Here is a 15746-nt window from a genome sequence, read left to right on the forward strand (position 1 = left end):
TTATATATTTTACCCTCTGTCAGCAGGAGCGAAAGTCCCCGGGTCCCTCCCCGTGCCGATGAGTTCATCACTGTCTCTACGAGACACCCAGGACTCCGCCCCGCGGCTTATGGAGCCCGAGCCCGCCTACCTTACAGGTAACAACTGCTTCCTCCTGGCTTTAGTCCCGGTGGCATCCTCACCACTCTGGAGAGGAGCCCGGGGTGCGCCTTTGATTATGGATCCTTTTACGACATCCATGGGGAAGGAGATGGAGCAGTCCTATTCTTTTTCTGTTGATCCCGGGAACCACACGGCAAAAAGGGCACTACTTGTTTCTAGAGAAATTTCTTCCAGCGTTCGGCGTTCCACGTTTTGTCATAGTGTAGGTAATTTACATAACATAACATAAAATCATGCCTCTTTCCCGGAGGGGTAGTCAGAGACTACCTCTTTCCACTTGCCACGATCTCTGCATACTTCCTTAGCTTCATCCACATTCTCTCTCTCTCTTCATGCAAGCTCGGCGGTTTCGGGCACTCTCGACCTGACCCTTTACCAGGACGTCCTTAATTTGATCAAGATACGTTCGTCTTGGTCTTCCGTTCTAGGTAATTTATCATCATCATCAAATTGCAGAGCAAGTACCCGACACGTGTACCAACGCGGCCGCCCTGCGTCTCCTGGAGGCCTCCAGGACTGGAGACGTGGAGACGGCGCGCGGGGTGCTGGAGCTGAACCCGAGACTGGTGAACTGCAGAGACGTGGACGGCAGGCACTCCACGCCGCTGCACTTCGCGGCCGGGTGAGTGTCTCCGTCCAACTTTAAGTAATTTTGACCTCAACAAGTTTGACCTCACTAACTTTGACCTCACTTACTTTGACCTTACTAACTTTGACATCACCAAGTTTGACCTCACTAACGACCTCATCAAGTTTGACCTCACTAACTTTGACCTCACTAACTTTGACCTTACTAACTTTGACCTCACTAACTTAGACCCCACTAACTTAAACTGCTGGAGCTGAACCCGCGGCTGGTGAACTGCAGACACGTGGACGGCAGGCACTCCACGCCGCTGCACTTCGCGGCCGGGTGAGTGTCTCCGTCTAAATTAACCCGAAAAAGTTTTAAGTTATTTTACACTAACTTTGACCTTACTAACTTTGATCTCCTATACCTTTGACGTCACTAACTTAGACGTCACTAACTAAGACGTCACTAACTAAGACGTCACTTACCTTGACCTCACTAACTTTGACCTCACTAACTTAGACCCCACTAACTTAGACCCCACTAACTTAAACTGCTGGAGCTGAACCCGAGACTGGTGAACTGCAGAGACGTGGACGGCAGGCACTCCACGCCGCTGCACTTCGCGGCCGGGTGAGTGACTTGGTCTAACTTAACCCGAAAAAGATTTAAGTAATTTTGACTTTACCAAGTTTGATCTCACTAAGTTTGATCTCACTAAGTTTGATCTCACTAAGTTTGATCTCACTAATTTTGACCTCAACAAGTTTGATCTCACTAACTTTGACCTCACTAACTTTGACCTTACTAACTTTGATCTCATTAACTTTGACCTCACTAACTTTTACCTTACTAACTTTGATCTCATTAACTTTGACCTCACTAACTTTGACCTCACTAACTTTGACCTCACTAACTTTGACCTCACTAATTTTTACCTCACCATGTTTGATCTCACTAACTTTGACCTCACTAACTTTGATTTGACTACCTTTGACCTCATCAAGTTTGGAAGCGGCAGTAAAGTTAGTTTTAAGTAATTTATTTGACGTCAACCAATGTAGTGAAACCAAAAGATTTGACAATTATTAAGCGATACTGAAGTGTCCTATAATATTAAATAAAAAATTTGAATTTGAATTGAATATATATCTTCTTGCTCCTGGCTTTAGTCCCGGTTGCATCCTCACCACTCTGGAGAGGAGCCCGGGGTGCGCCTTTGACCATGGATCCTGGATTGGGTGAGTCAGGTTTGTACACGAAGCGACTCCCGTCTGACCTCCGCGACCTTTGCAGGGGAACCTAACCCGTATTGGATATATACGTACATAAAGTCACGTTTATATCCCTCGAGGGGGTAGACAGAACCAAAAGTCTTGAATAGACTAAAAAGCCACGATCAACTGCATGGTTTAATGATAGAATTGAAATTCAAATAGTGACAGGTCGCTAGCACATCGCCTAAAAGAATAATCTCAAGTATATAAGCTTATACCTTAGTCGACTTTTAAGACATCCATGGGAAAGTGATGGAGTGGTGCTTTTATGAAGTTCCGGGAACCACACGGCACTCTCTCTTTTTATGCAGATTGTAAAAGCTTATCGAGGAAGGATTCATGAAATTGGAACTCTTCTTTTAGGCGATGGGCTAGCAACCTGTCACTATTTGAATCTCAATTCTATCATTAAGCCTAATAGCTCAACGTGGCCTCTGAATTTTTTTTATGATTGTTGGCTCTGTCTACCTCGCACGGGATATAGATGTGATTAAATTCTATACATTCATTCATTCATTCTCTTACAGGTACAACAGGCTTCCGTTAGCTCAGTTATTGCTTCAGAGAGGCGCCGACGTCCATGCCAAAGACAAAGGGTATGTTAATTTATGTACAACCGCCTTTAGGCTGACAATAATGTTCATAGATAAGTGAAAAAGTGATCGCGCTAATCTCACTAACTACTGGTTCGGATTGAAAAATCATTATTTCGTTGCTCCATGTAGTTGCAGCGTGATGTTCAATAGCCTAAAGCCTTTCAAGATAATAGGTCTGGTCTATTCAACACACAAAGAATTTTTCAATTCTAACCAATAGTTCCTGAGATTAGCGCGTTCAAACAAACGAACTCTTCAGCTTTATAATATTAGTATAGATTATTCTTATGGTACTTGTAAATACGTTGTTGGTCCAAGCCGGCACCCAGATTTTAACTCATTCACACACATTCACACTCAAATAGCATGCTGTTTAGATTGTTTTGATGTCATTCGAACAGCATAGATGGCGCTGTATTTAGAACCAAAATGAACTAACCTCCCAATTTACTAAAACTTGATTTTATAAGTAAATAAATATATATATATTTAACCCCAGTGGCTTAGTGCCGCTACACAACGCGTGTTCGTACGGCCACTACGAGGTCACGGAGTTGTTGGTCTGAGCGGGCGTCCAGATGTTAACTCATTGATATAGCAAATAGCATGCTGTGAAGATTGTTTTTAATGTCTGATTTTGACTGATTTTTCTAATATTTAGAACTAAAATTAACTACCCTCCCAATGTACTAAAACTTGATTTTATAAGTAAATAAATAAATATATTTTACCCCAGTGGCTTAGTGCCGCTACACAACGCGTGTTCGTTCGGCCACTACGAGGTCACGGAGTTGTTGGTCTGAGTCTGAGATGTTAACTCATTGATATAGCAAATAGCATGCTGTTAAGATTGTTTTTAATGTCATTCAAACAGCATAGATGGCGCTGTGTTTAGAACCAAAATTAACTACCCTCTCGATTTACAAAATTTGATTCTATAAATAAATAAATATATTTGACCCCAGTGGCTTAGTGCCGCTACACAACGCGTGTTCGTACGGCCACTACGAGGTCACGGAGTTGTTGGTCCGAGCCGACATCCAGATGTTAACTTATTGATATAGCAAATAGCATGCTGTTATGATGTCATTCAAACAGCATAGATGGCGCTGTGTTTAGAACTAAAATTACTTTTAAAAAAAATTTAGTTTAAGTTTAAATTAAAAAAAATAATAAGTATATATATTTTTGACCTCAGTGGCTTAGTGCCGCTGCACAACGCGTGTTCGTACGGCCACTACGAGGTCACGGAGGCGCTGGTGAGCGCCGGGGCCGGGGTCAACGCGGCCGACCTGTGGCGATTCACCCCGCTACACGAGGCCGCCGCCAAGGGGAAAGCTGACATCGTCAGATTATTGCTTAAGGTAAGATAATATATATTGGTATGTTTATGTAGTTTACTAGCTGACCCGGCAAACGCTGTTTTGCCAATTATTTTTATATATTATTACGGAACCCTATTTTTTTCCAAAATAAAATATAGACTATGTTATGCGTGGATAATGTAGCTTTCGAATGGTGAAAGAATAAAATAAAATAAAATCGGGCCAGTAGTTTTTGAGCCTATTCATTACAACCAAACAAACAAAGTTTTCCTCTTTATAATATTAGTGTAGATTACTGTCATTTATTTAATTGTTCCATGTTTAATTATGTAATGTATGTATCTTTATTTAAATATGTTAAACGTTATTTATGCACACGCCATACCGCTCCAAAATCTTTCCTCTCATGGGTCTACTGGAAGAGATTTCTTTTGTAATAAGAAGCACCTTTGTACTAGAATTACTGTAATAAATGCTCCTGTATATAATTTTGTGTACATAAATAAAATTAAATAATAATTGACATAAATTTTTGCTCGACGCGTGATATTTCAATTCGTTATTTCTCAAAATATGGCTTTAAATTACTCTATTACTTATTTTTTTTTATTACAATTTTAAAACTAAGGTTGGGCCTTTATGATGACTGATACGTGGAAATTCATTCAATATGAAGCGACAGCTTAATGTAATCTCGACATAGGCAATATATTGCTTAAAATAATATAGTATTCATTCCATTTCATGAGACAAACGGTTCAATATAACCAAATATTGTTAAGTTTTTGTGCAAGGTATGAGTTAACATTACCTACTTTTTTTCCGCTTTTGACCAAGGCATTATGAGAAACGAACTTTTTCAGATAAGCCTGGGACTTAAATATTTATTTATAAGAAGTTATTGTAAAATATATAAAGTTCATTTAGTATTTAGCAAAACAACTCTCGAACTTACTTCGAGGCTCACTCAATCTGTGTAATGTGTCCCGTATATCACTACATAGTATAAAACAAAGTCGCTATTTTAGTCTGTTTGTCTGTATGCTTAAATCTTTAAAATTACGCAACGGATTTTGATGCGGTTTTTTGTAATAGGTAGAGTGATTCAAGAGGAAGGTTTTTATATATAATAACATTTATAATTTTGCACCCGTGCGAAGCCGGGGCGGGTCGCTAGTATTTATTAAAAGCTTCTCTCTACCCCAGCACGGTGCCGATCCGACCCGTCGGAACCGCGACGGCCTCACGCCGCTGCAATTGGTCCGCGCGGGCGACACTGACACCGCGGACGCTCTGAGAGGAGACGCGGCCTTACTGGACGCCGCCAAGAGAGGCGACCTCGCCAGAGCCAGGTATACAAATAGGGGGTTTCAGGGTGAAAATATGCGTTAAATAATATTTAAATGTCCCTTGCGGGGTAAACTGATTTAACAGACTTGAAAAGACTTATAGGCCACGTTCAGCTGTTTGGCTTAATGATAGAGTTGAGATTCAAATAGTGACAGCTCGCTAGCCCATCGCCTAGATCGCAAGTTTATAAGCCTATCCCTTAGTCGCCTTTTACGAATCGAGATGGAGTGGTCCTATTATTTATTTATTTTGGTGCCGGGAACCACACGGCAAATTAGTACCTAGTACATAGTTGGACAAAAAATAAATTTAATAAACAAATTGCTTGTTTTTAACGAAAAAAAATCTAGTGTTGTATTTAAGCGAAGTTAAAGTTAATGTTTTCGCGTAACGAGCGATGTTAATAGTAAATATTGGTTCCTTGAAACAACAATTTCAATTTCCGATAGAATTCTTAGGAATTGGGTAATTTCAATTGAATTGTAATATGCGCGTGTGCTTTCAGAAAATTAATAACGCCACAAAATGTGAACTGCCGTGACACGCACGGACGGAACTCCACGCCATTGCATTTAGCTGGTAAGTTGCTCTTTTAAATATAATGACGTTATTCGCCCCATACTTTCTGTTGACCCCTCATTTAGTGAAATTTAAATTTAATAAAAATAAAAAATTTATTGCCTCGAAGTTCGCTCCCGTGGAAGTTCCAAAAGGTCTTGTCTATGTTGGCAAAGATTTTAACAAACTTGATGTACAAATTATTGAATCTAAAGCAAAATATTTATTATTTTTAATTGGTATGGATTAAACATTAGTAAATAAATTAAAGCATCTATTACAACGAGGAATCGTTTGCAGTCTCTTTTCGTTCAAGCTAAGATCGTGTGGTATTATTCACCCCAAGATTTCTTTTTACCCCGTCCAATATTTTTCCTCATAAATTCAATATAATGCATCTAGATATGACTATGTTGTTAAAATTTTTTTATTTCTCCAGCCGGCTACAACAATTTGGAAGTAGCCGAAGCCCTCCTGGCGGCCGGGGCGGCGGTGTCTGCCCGGGACAAGGGCGGGCTGGTGCCCCTCCACAACGCCGCCTCCTACGGACACCTCGAGCTGGCCGCCCTACTGCTCAGGGCGGGCACGCCGCCCAACGCCACGGACAGGTGATATAAACACACACACACACACACACACACACACAGACATACATACAGGTTATACAGACACACATAAGAACAGACAGGTGATATAGTAACACAAAACTTAATCCATATTGGTTCGATCATGGTTACACTGACACATTCAGTTGCCTGAATGTGCAGCTTTCCTCGCGATGTTTTCCCTCACCGGTTAGTTTTCAAACTAATGTACATAACTTACTACTACAGGTTTCCGTAACTTTAAGAGCATCGGTTAGTATTCAAACTAATGTGGGGCGGCGGGCACTACACGGCGGGGGTGGGATTTAAACCTGTGCTTTTTATTCACCGCACGCATTTTAAACGGACCCCTTACCTATTCGAAGACCGACTCTCTATTTATGATTGGCCTGGGTCTTAAATGTTTATCTATATTAGTACATACGTACATACATAAAATCACGCCTCTTTCCCGGAGGGGTAGGCAGAGACTACCTCTTTCCACTTGCCACGATCTCTGCATACTTCCTTCGCTTCATCCACATTCATAACTCTCTTCATACAAGCTCGGCGGTTTCGGGTACTTTTGACTAGTATTTATTATAAAATATAGTATCGTTGAGTTAGTATCTCGTGACACAAGTCTCGAACTTACTTCGAGGCTTACTCAATTTGTGTATTTTGTTCGATATATATTTATTTATTATTTTAATGTCCATTTCAGATGGGGTTTCACTCCACTGCACGAAGCGGCCCACAAAGCGCGGACGCAACTTTGTGCGCTTTTGGTAAGAAATTTGTTTGCGACAATAAAATAATTTGTAATCGCGATTTAGATTCTTCGCTGCTAATGGCCGAGCTTGTCGTGATTTTCTGTTGTGACGTGTGGCGTAGAAATGTCGCCACAATTTGGTAAGAATTTTGTAGATAATTGACCGAGTGAGCCAAGCGAGTGAGAAACAACGGTTGAATGCAGAATGACTATTTATTTGCAAACCCCCTGAAATTACACAAACACCAGTAGGTTGACATATAGTTAACTACACTCATGACAATTGGGGCGAAAATACATTTTTTTGTATGTATGTATGTAACGCGATAACTTTCAAACCGCTGGTCTGATTTTGATGAAATTTAAAAGTATCTGTCAAATGAATTATTAAGTTTTTAGAGCAAAATCTCGGTTCAGTAGTTTTTTGAGATATTAACAATTTTGTGAAAAAATAAAATGTCCGCGAGGTATAATTTCAGTTTATTTATAAAAGCCGCGGCGAACTTGTGGAAAAAAAAAACTTGTGCAAAACTTTTGCTTGGTTTAAAAAAAAAAAGTCGTATCTTTTTACCCCAGTGTTTTAATTCGCCCCAATTTACATATATATTTTATTAATATTACTCGATTGTATAATTCTAAACGTTATAAGAATAATAATACCGTTGTTTTTTTGAAAGCATTTATTTTTCTTGGAATGTAAATATTTGTGTGGAATATTTGAATTAAATTTTGAAGTAGATATCTATTGAAGATTGATCTGAATTTTTTTTGTAAACGTTCCGTTTGAAAGACAAAACTTGTATTACACATATATACATACAACCACGTCTATAACCCTTGCGGGGCAGACAGAGCCATCAGTCTTTAAAATACTGATAGGTAACGATCGGCTGTTTGGCTTAATGATAGAATTGAGATTCAAATAGTGACAGGTTGCTAGCCCATCGCTTTAAAACAGAATATATATATTAATATTTATTTATTCTCAAATGTTCCATCAACAGCTGGCCCACAGCGCGGACCCTTACCTCAAGAACCAGGAAGGTCAGACAGCGGGCACAGCTAGTTTATAATATTAGTAGGATTCTCACCTCAAAAACTTGGAAGGTCAGGTAGCCTTGGAGCTGTCAGTAGGATTCTCAAATGTTTCTCTCATCAGCTGGCCCACGGCGCGGACCCCTACCTCAAGAACCAGGAGGGCCAGACCGCCCTGGAGCTGTCAGTAGGATTCTCAAATGTTTCTCTCATCAGCTGGCCCACGGCGCGGACCCCTACCTCAAGAACCAGGAGGGTCAGACCGCCCTGGAGCTGTCAGTAGGATTCTCAAATGTTTCTCTCATCAGCTGGCCCACGGCGCGGACCCCTACCTCAAGAACCAGGAGGGTCAGACCGCCCTGGAGCTGTCAGTAGGATTCTCAAATGTTTCTCTCATCAGCTGGCCCACGGCGCGGACCCCTACCTCAAGAACCAGGAGGGTCAGACCGCCCTGGAGCTGTCAGTAGGATTCTCAAATGTTTCTGTCATCAGCTGGCCCACGGCGCCGACCCCTACCTCAAGAACCAGGAAGGTCAGACAGCGGGCACAGCTAGTTTATAATATTAGTAGGATTCTCACCTCAAAAACTTGGAAGGTCAGGTAGCCCTGGAGCTGTCAGTAGGATTCTCAAATGTTTCTCTCATCAGCTGGCCCACGGCGCGGACCCCTACCTCAAGAACCAGGAGGGTCAGACCGCCCTGGAGCTGTCAGTAGGATTCTCAAATGTTTCTCTCATCAGCTGGCCCACGGCGCGGACCCCTACCTCAAGAACCAGGAGGGTCAGACCGCCCTGGAGCTGTCAGTAGGATTCTCAAATGTTTCTCTCATCAGCTGGCCCACGGCGCGGACCCCTACCTCAAGAACCAGGAGGGTCAGACCGCCCTGGAGCTGTCAGTAGGATTCTCAAATGTTTCTCTCATCAGCTGGCCCACGGCGCGGACCCCTACCTCAAGAACCAGGAGGGTCAGACCGCCCTGGAGCTGTCAGTAGGATTCTCAAATGTTTCTCTCATCAGCTGGCCCACGGCGCGGACCCCTACCTCAAGAACCAGGAGGGTCAGACCGCCCTGGAGCTGTCAGTAGGATTCTCAAATGTTTCTCTCATCAGCTGGCCCACGGCGCGGACCCCTACCTCAAGAACCAGGAGGGTCAGACCGCCCTGGAGCTGTCAGTAGGATTCTCAAATGTTTCTCTCATCAGCTGGCCCACGGCGCGGACCCCTACCTCAAGAACCAGGAGGGTCAGACCGCCCAGGAGCTGTCAGTAGGATTCTCAAATGTTTCTCTCATCAGCTGGCCCACGGCGCGGACCCCTACCTCAAGAACCAGGAGGGTCAGACCGCCCAGGAGCTGTCAGTAGGATTCTCAAATGTTTCTCTCATCAGCTGGCCCACGGCGCTGACCCGTACCTCAAGAACCAGGAGGGTCAGACCGCCCTGGAGCTGTCAGTAGGATTCTCAAATGTTTCTCTCATCAGCTGGCCCACGGCGCTGACCCGTACCTCAAGAACCAGGAGGGTCAGACCGCCCTGGAGCTGTCAGTAGGATTCTCAAATGTTTCTCTCATCAGCTGGCCCACGGCGCTGACCCGTACCTCAAGAACCAGGAGGGTCAGACCGCCCTGGAGCTGTCCGGGGCGGAGGACGTGCGCTGCCTTCTACAGGACGCGATGACGGCGTCGGCCGGGGACGCCGCGCCGCCGCCCCGCGCGCCGCTCCGCCCGCCGCTGCTGCCCGTCCTCATGCCCAGCGGGCAGACTGTGTCGCTCGCTTTGCCTGTCAGTATATCCTTCCTACTACTATTATAAAGGCGAAAGTTTGTATGGAAGTAGATGTTTATTGGGAATTCTGGGACACTTTTGTGTCCCAGAATTCCCAATAAACAAAATTCAATTCATTCTAAACACAAAACATTAGTCGAATGCACTCACCTGACTCCATTATAAAATTGATAAGAATCACCCGCGAGCTCGTGGAAAGCACACACCGAACACACTTGTTACACATAACTGTTCACCGGTTGGAAGCACCGTGGTTAGTAAGTTCCTGCGAGCCCTTCCTAATTCCTAACTGATGATCGGTTGAAAGCACCGTGGTAAGTAACTTTCTGCGAGCCCGTGGTAAGATCACGCACCGACCACACTTCCTAATTCCTAACTGATGATCGGTTGAAAGCACCGTGGTAAGTAACTTTCTGCGAGCCCGTGGTAAGATCACGCACCGACCACACTTCCTAATTCCTAACTGATGATCGGTTGAAAGCACCGTGGTAAGTAACTTTCTGCGAGCCCGTGGTAAGATCACGCACCGACCACACTTCCTAATTCCTAACTGATGATCGGTTGAAAGCACCGTGGTAAGTAACTTTCTGCGAGCCCGTGGTAAGATCACGCACCGACCACACTTCCTAATTCCTAACTGATGATCGGTTGAAAGCACCATGGTAAGTAACTTTCTGCGAGCCCGTGGTAAGATCACGCACCGACCATACTTCCTAATTCCTAACTGATGATTGGCTGGAAGAAACCGTGGTAAGTAAACTTCCTGCGAGCCCGTGGTAAGATCACGCACCAACCACACTTCCTAATTCCTAACTGATGATTGGCTGGAAGAAACCGTGGTAAGTAAACTTCCTGCGAGCCCTTGGTAAGATCACGCACCAACCATACTTCCTAAGTTCACTTTGTTTAACAATAATAGCAGAAACTTTAAATTATAAATAAACAGACCGACATTATAATCTTAATAAATTATCACACACAACACAACATCACAACTTAGTTCTTAGCAACAAAATGGTCTAATGTACGAACGAGTGAAATACGCAAAGTAAGCAGATACACAGTAATTAAGGGTGTTTACACACTTACTGAGTAAACACTTTTATATCAATTGTAATTTGTTTGAAAGACAAAACCACCTTCAGGTATGTACTCATAGGTATATGAACTAGAATTTGGGCTACATTCCAGCTTTCTTATGGTTACGTACTATTGCTGTACTATTGCTGTATTGCTATATCAAGCACCGTGTTAGTTAAGTCTACGTAATCAATATTATTATTAGAGAATAACATGAATCCCTATTGAAACTTGTAGATGTAATTGGACAACCGCTACCTACTTAAGGATTTCATAGGTATGTATGTAACACAGAATATCAATACCATACTTTGAGTTTGTAAGTAAATTAAGTGTGTAGTCGTCCTAATAACAATATGCAAACATGCAAATGCAATATAATAAAAATTATGTTTAAGCATTAGCGGATGTGCTTTGTAGTATGACGATGATCGAATATCAAAGTAAGTTTTGTAACAAAATACATAATTTGTTTATACCGATCTCTCATCCGCCGTGTGGTTCCTGGCACCAATGAAAAATAGGACCTCTCCATCTCTTTCCCATGGATGTCGCAAGAGGCGAGTAAGAAATAGGCTTCAGCGTGGTCTGTCAGCCTTTCAAGGTTGTTGGCTCTGTCTACCCCGTCAGGAATGTAGACGTGATTATATGGATGGATGGACTATTTCTCATTAGAGCGTGTTCCTGGTTGCATCCTCAAGGGTATGGCTTGGGAGCTCGGGGTCCGCTAAATTTTGTTTATACCAATATTAAATGTTTCTCAAAGCTTTTAAAGCATACATTTTACATTAAAACCTTATTCATGAATTTCTTCATTTTAATCTAATTAATATTGATTTTGAATGGGGTATGGTAATCATTATAAATCCTATGTCTCCATCGTTCTCATAAATTATATAATCTATATTTTGAAAAAATTGTGGGCTCTGTCTACCCCAAAAGAGATATGGGCGTGATTATACATAATTATGTATGTATATCCTATATAAATCGGTTGAATAGTTTATGCGATAAAAATATTTTCTATTCATAACAAACAATATTATCTATGATGACTTGCTTTAGGAAAGAATTAGGCTAATAAAGTTGGAATCCTTTTTGTATATTATGAGCTATCAACTTGCTACTATTTGAATCTCTATTCTATCATAACCCTTACAGTTAAATGTGACCTTTCAGTATTTTTAAATCTGATAGCTCTGTCTACCCCTGATTAATGGTTACTAATATAGTTTACCCATTGTCAAAGACAACGACGAGGGTTGAAGACTTTTTTGTTCAACCTACAATGTCTAATACAAGAAGAACAGCATCCGATGACCTCCCCCTTAATCACCTCTTACAATGCCCGCAGGCAGATATTGGGTGGTGTTTTTCTATTCTGTCAGCACCACACGATTCCTGATATTTTAATATTATTCTTGTACAGCAAATTATGTAGTCATTGTATTCGAATGCAATGATGACCCTCGTGACATAGTGGTTAACAAGTCTGCCCGTAACTTGAGGTCTCGGGTTCGATCACAACTGAATTAAGATATACTTACATTTTTTTTTACATTTAAGTATCTAGATCTGGGATTTATATATTCTGCTTACATTATGATTCGATTTTATCTTCAAACCAAATGTTGGAGATAAGTATTTTAAAAAATAAATTGATAGTTGACAATATTATCATCTTAACTTAGTACTCAAATTATAAAAATTAAAATATTAATACATGTATCGGTTTGAACTACGTATTTTTTTTTAAATATAAACCTAACTTTTTTATCAAGTATTAAAAAAATATATACCTTCACCGTTAGTTGTTAAGGTTCACATTAGTCTAAGATATTGATTATCAATAATTAAATTCAGAATCAACCTACGCTTGACCAATTTTTTTGATGAGCAAGTGATATTTTCTGTTTAAATAGTCGGGCAATGAAGAAAATTAAATTATTATTTGTGAGTGCTCCGGAACCGCTGCGCCAAAAGAACTGCTGTATAAATACTGCATATTTTTGATAAATTTCAAAAATGTTAGTAAGTATTAAATATGTATTTTCATCTTTGGTGAAATTTACATTTTTATTTTTCAGGTACTTAACAATGTATCAAAACTTAAAATTTTAATATCTTTTACAGGTCTGACTCAGAATTCGAAGCCTCGTCAGTGTTATCTGCTGTAGCTCCCCCAAAGAAAGCAAGCAAGAAAACGAGCCAGCGCAAAACCGTTGCTGCGAAGCAGACTCGAGACATATCGCCTTATCCAGAAATTGTTCATAGCTTGGCTGCTGGATCGAAGCGCAAAGCTACGTCACCACCACCTGATTTTACCTCAACGAACAGGTAAATAATATAACTCCTTTCTTTTTTTGTCGCAAAAACATCGATTTACATTTTGTTCATCATTACTTTATTAATTTATTTTCTTGATTAGGGAACAATGCTTATCTTCATGCAGAACGTATAGAAGCCGGTCAGGGCTTGTTAACTCAACACAATTTTTCCTATGTCTCTTACTTGCAAAAAAAATAATTATTGAAATATATTAAAAAATTAAAAATATTTTTTATTTTTACAGAACAAAAAAGAACATTTTTAACATCCTCCAAGCAGAGGAAGCCGGTTGCAGCAAACCAAGGAATCGCGGTGGAGAAGTAACGTCAAGTTTCTCCAGCAAAGTTTCGACGGGGACCTCTCGACGTGCTTTGAAGACCGAGGGTGATTATTTTGTGGATCTTAAGGTCTACAAAACACAGGATTACGTGAACAACCCTGCTGATGCTCGTTATAAAAAGGCTCTTATAACGGTGAAGCTACAGTGTGATGAATCCACAAAGTCTTGGGAATCACTACAAGCCTTCCTAGGACGAGCTTGGAGTCTATTTGAGGAGGTAGAACCCGTGTTCTATAGTCACAAGGTTAATTTTAAGTAAAAAAATAAGATTCCTTCCTTCGGCATAAATTACCTATTACTTTTGTGTTAATTTTCGTCTTAAATGTTTTCAATGTAAGTAGTGTAATAAGTAATAAATCATTAATTATTCCTTTATTTTGGATTCAAGTTTCATCAAAAAATCCTTTAACATGCCTTTCTGTACTGTGTGTAACTCATCTATACACAATAAATCATGGGTTGGTCATTTGAGAAGCAATTTACATAAAAAGAATAATCATACTATAAAATATGATGATGGTATAGAAATGGTCAGCACTGCATTTCGAAATCGTATTTTAACTTATAAGATAATAGCGAATACTGAATCTCAATCATCCTCTTTAGATGTATTTTTTAATGAAATTCATGATAAGTTAAAATCGCTTTTAGATAAATACCTGGGACAACACACGTGTGTGAAAGTGAATTTTGAATTATTTGGTACATTCGTACAATTCAAAGATAACTCGCAATCAGTTAAGTCATTTATTACCAAAAACAAAATATTATATTTTGATTATGATTTCAACAAATTGTATTTAGAGACAGTTTTGAAATTTAAAAAAAGTATTGAGGAATTCGAACATCGCGACAGTGGGTGGTCATTTTTAAACATTTTATATATGGAGGTCAATCTTAATAAATACCAACCTCTAGCCGGTTCCAGTTTTATAAGTTTACCTAAATCAATTCAATCTAAAAAAGCATGTTTAAATATTATAAATAAGGATCAGTATTGCTTTTTATGGTGCGTGACAGCAGCTTTATATCCAACCAAGAAACGGCCTAACCGAACATCGTCATATCCACATTTTTACGATCTTTTTGATACAAGCGGTATGTCATTTCCTGTTACTTTTCATGACATAAAAATTTTTGAAAAAAATAACTCAAATATTAAGTTTATCATATATGGTTTAAAAAATAACAAATCTATTGTAGGCCCTTTATACAAATCAGAAATGGATAGGAACAGAAATTTCAAAATTATACATTTACTCTTTTTAGAAAATAAAAATTCCTCTCATTATTGTTTAATAAAAGACTGTTCTAGACTTTTTAGAAGTCAAATCACATCACATCACGGTAAGGTTTATTTTTGTGATTTTTGTTTACTAAATTTTGGGACTTTAGAAGAAGTTGACACTCATCCATGTGGAGGTGTAGTGACCGTTTTGCCTGACAACGGGTCACTGATACAATTTAAAAATTATGAGCGTAAACAAAATATGCCCTTTTGTATTTATGCTGATTTTGAATCAATGCTCCAAACTAACGCTGACATAAGCTGCTCTTCTAATAACACTATGACTTTGAACAAACACATACCTATAGCGTTTGCATACCATATTGTTTGTTGTGACAATACTGACTATAATAGTTACGTATCATACCGCGGCCCAGATTGTGCAAGAAGGTTTGTAGAGTCTATTATCAAAGACGTAAAGAAAATATATAATATAGTTAACGAACCAGTCCCAATGATATTTACTGATGATGATGAAACGGAGTTTATCAAAGCAACTCGCTGCCATATTTGTAACAACTTTGTATTTTCGGACCGGGTACGCGACCATTGTCATGTTACCGGTCGCTACAGAGGACCTGCCCACCCACAATGCAATTTGCAATTTAAACGTCCCTCGTTTGTACCCATCTTTTTCCACAACCTAGCCGGTTATGACTGTCACTTATTCATTAAAGCTTTGGCTGAAGTTCCTGGTGACATA

At 40.2% G+C, this 15746-nt stretch overlaps 1 protein-coding gene across 1 annotated transcript in view; it reads left to right on the top strand.

Moving 5' to 3' along the window:
* Positions 1-15746, top strand: part of LOC106129218 (poly [ADP-ribose] polymerase tankyrase) — a 51497-nt gene that overhangs the window by 13237 nt on the left and 22514 nt on the right. Inside the window, exons 12-20 of the mRNA XM_060953176.1 lie at positions 24-137; positions 619-784; positions 2538-2606; positions 3805-3970; positions 5138-5283; positions 5787-5860; positions 6279-6447; positions 7148-7211; positions 9798-10004. Of these exons, the coding sequence (XP_060809159.1) occupies positions 24-137; positions 619-784; positions 2538-2606; positions 3805-3970; positions 5138-5283; positions 5787-5860; positions 6279-6447; positions 7148-7211; positions 9798-10004 (1175 nt within the window). The remainder of the gene's footprint in view (positions 1-23; positions 138-618; positions 785-2537; positions 2607-3804; positions 3971-5137; positions 5284-5786; positions 5861-6278; positions 6448-7147; positions 7212-9797; positions 10005-15746) is intronic.

Source organism: Amyelois transitella, chromosome 31 (genome assembly GCF_032362555.1).
Source record: "Amyelois transitella isolate CPQ chromosome 31, ilAmyTran1.1, whole genome shotgun sequence".
Classification (NCBI taxonomy): Eukaryota; Metazoa; Arthropoda; class Insecta; order Lepidoptera; family Pyralidae; genus Amyelois; species Amyelois transitella.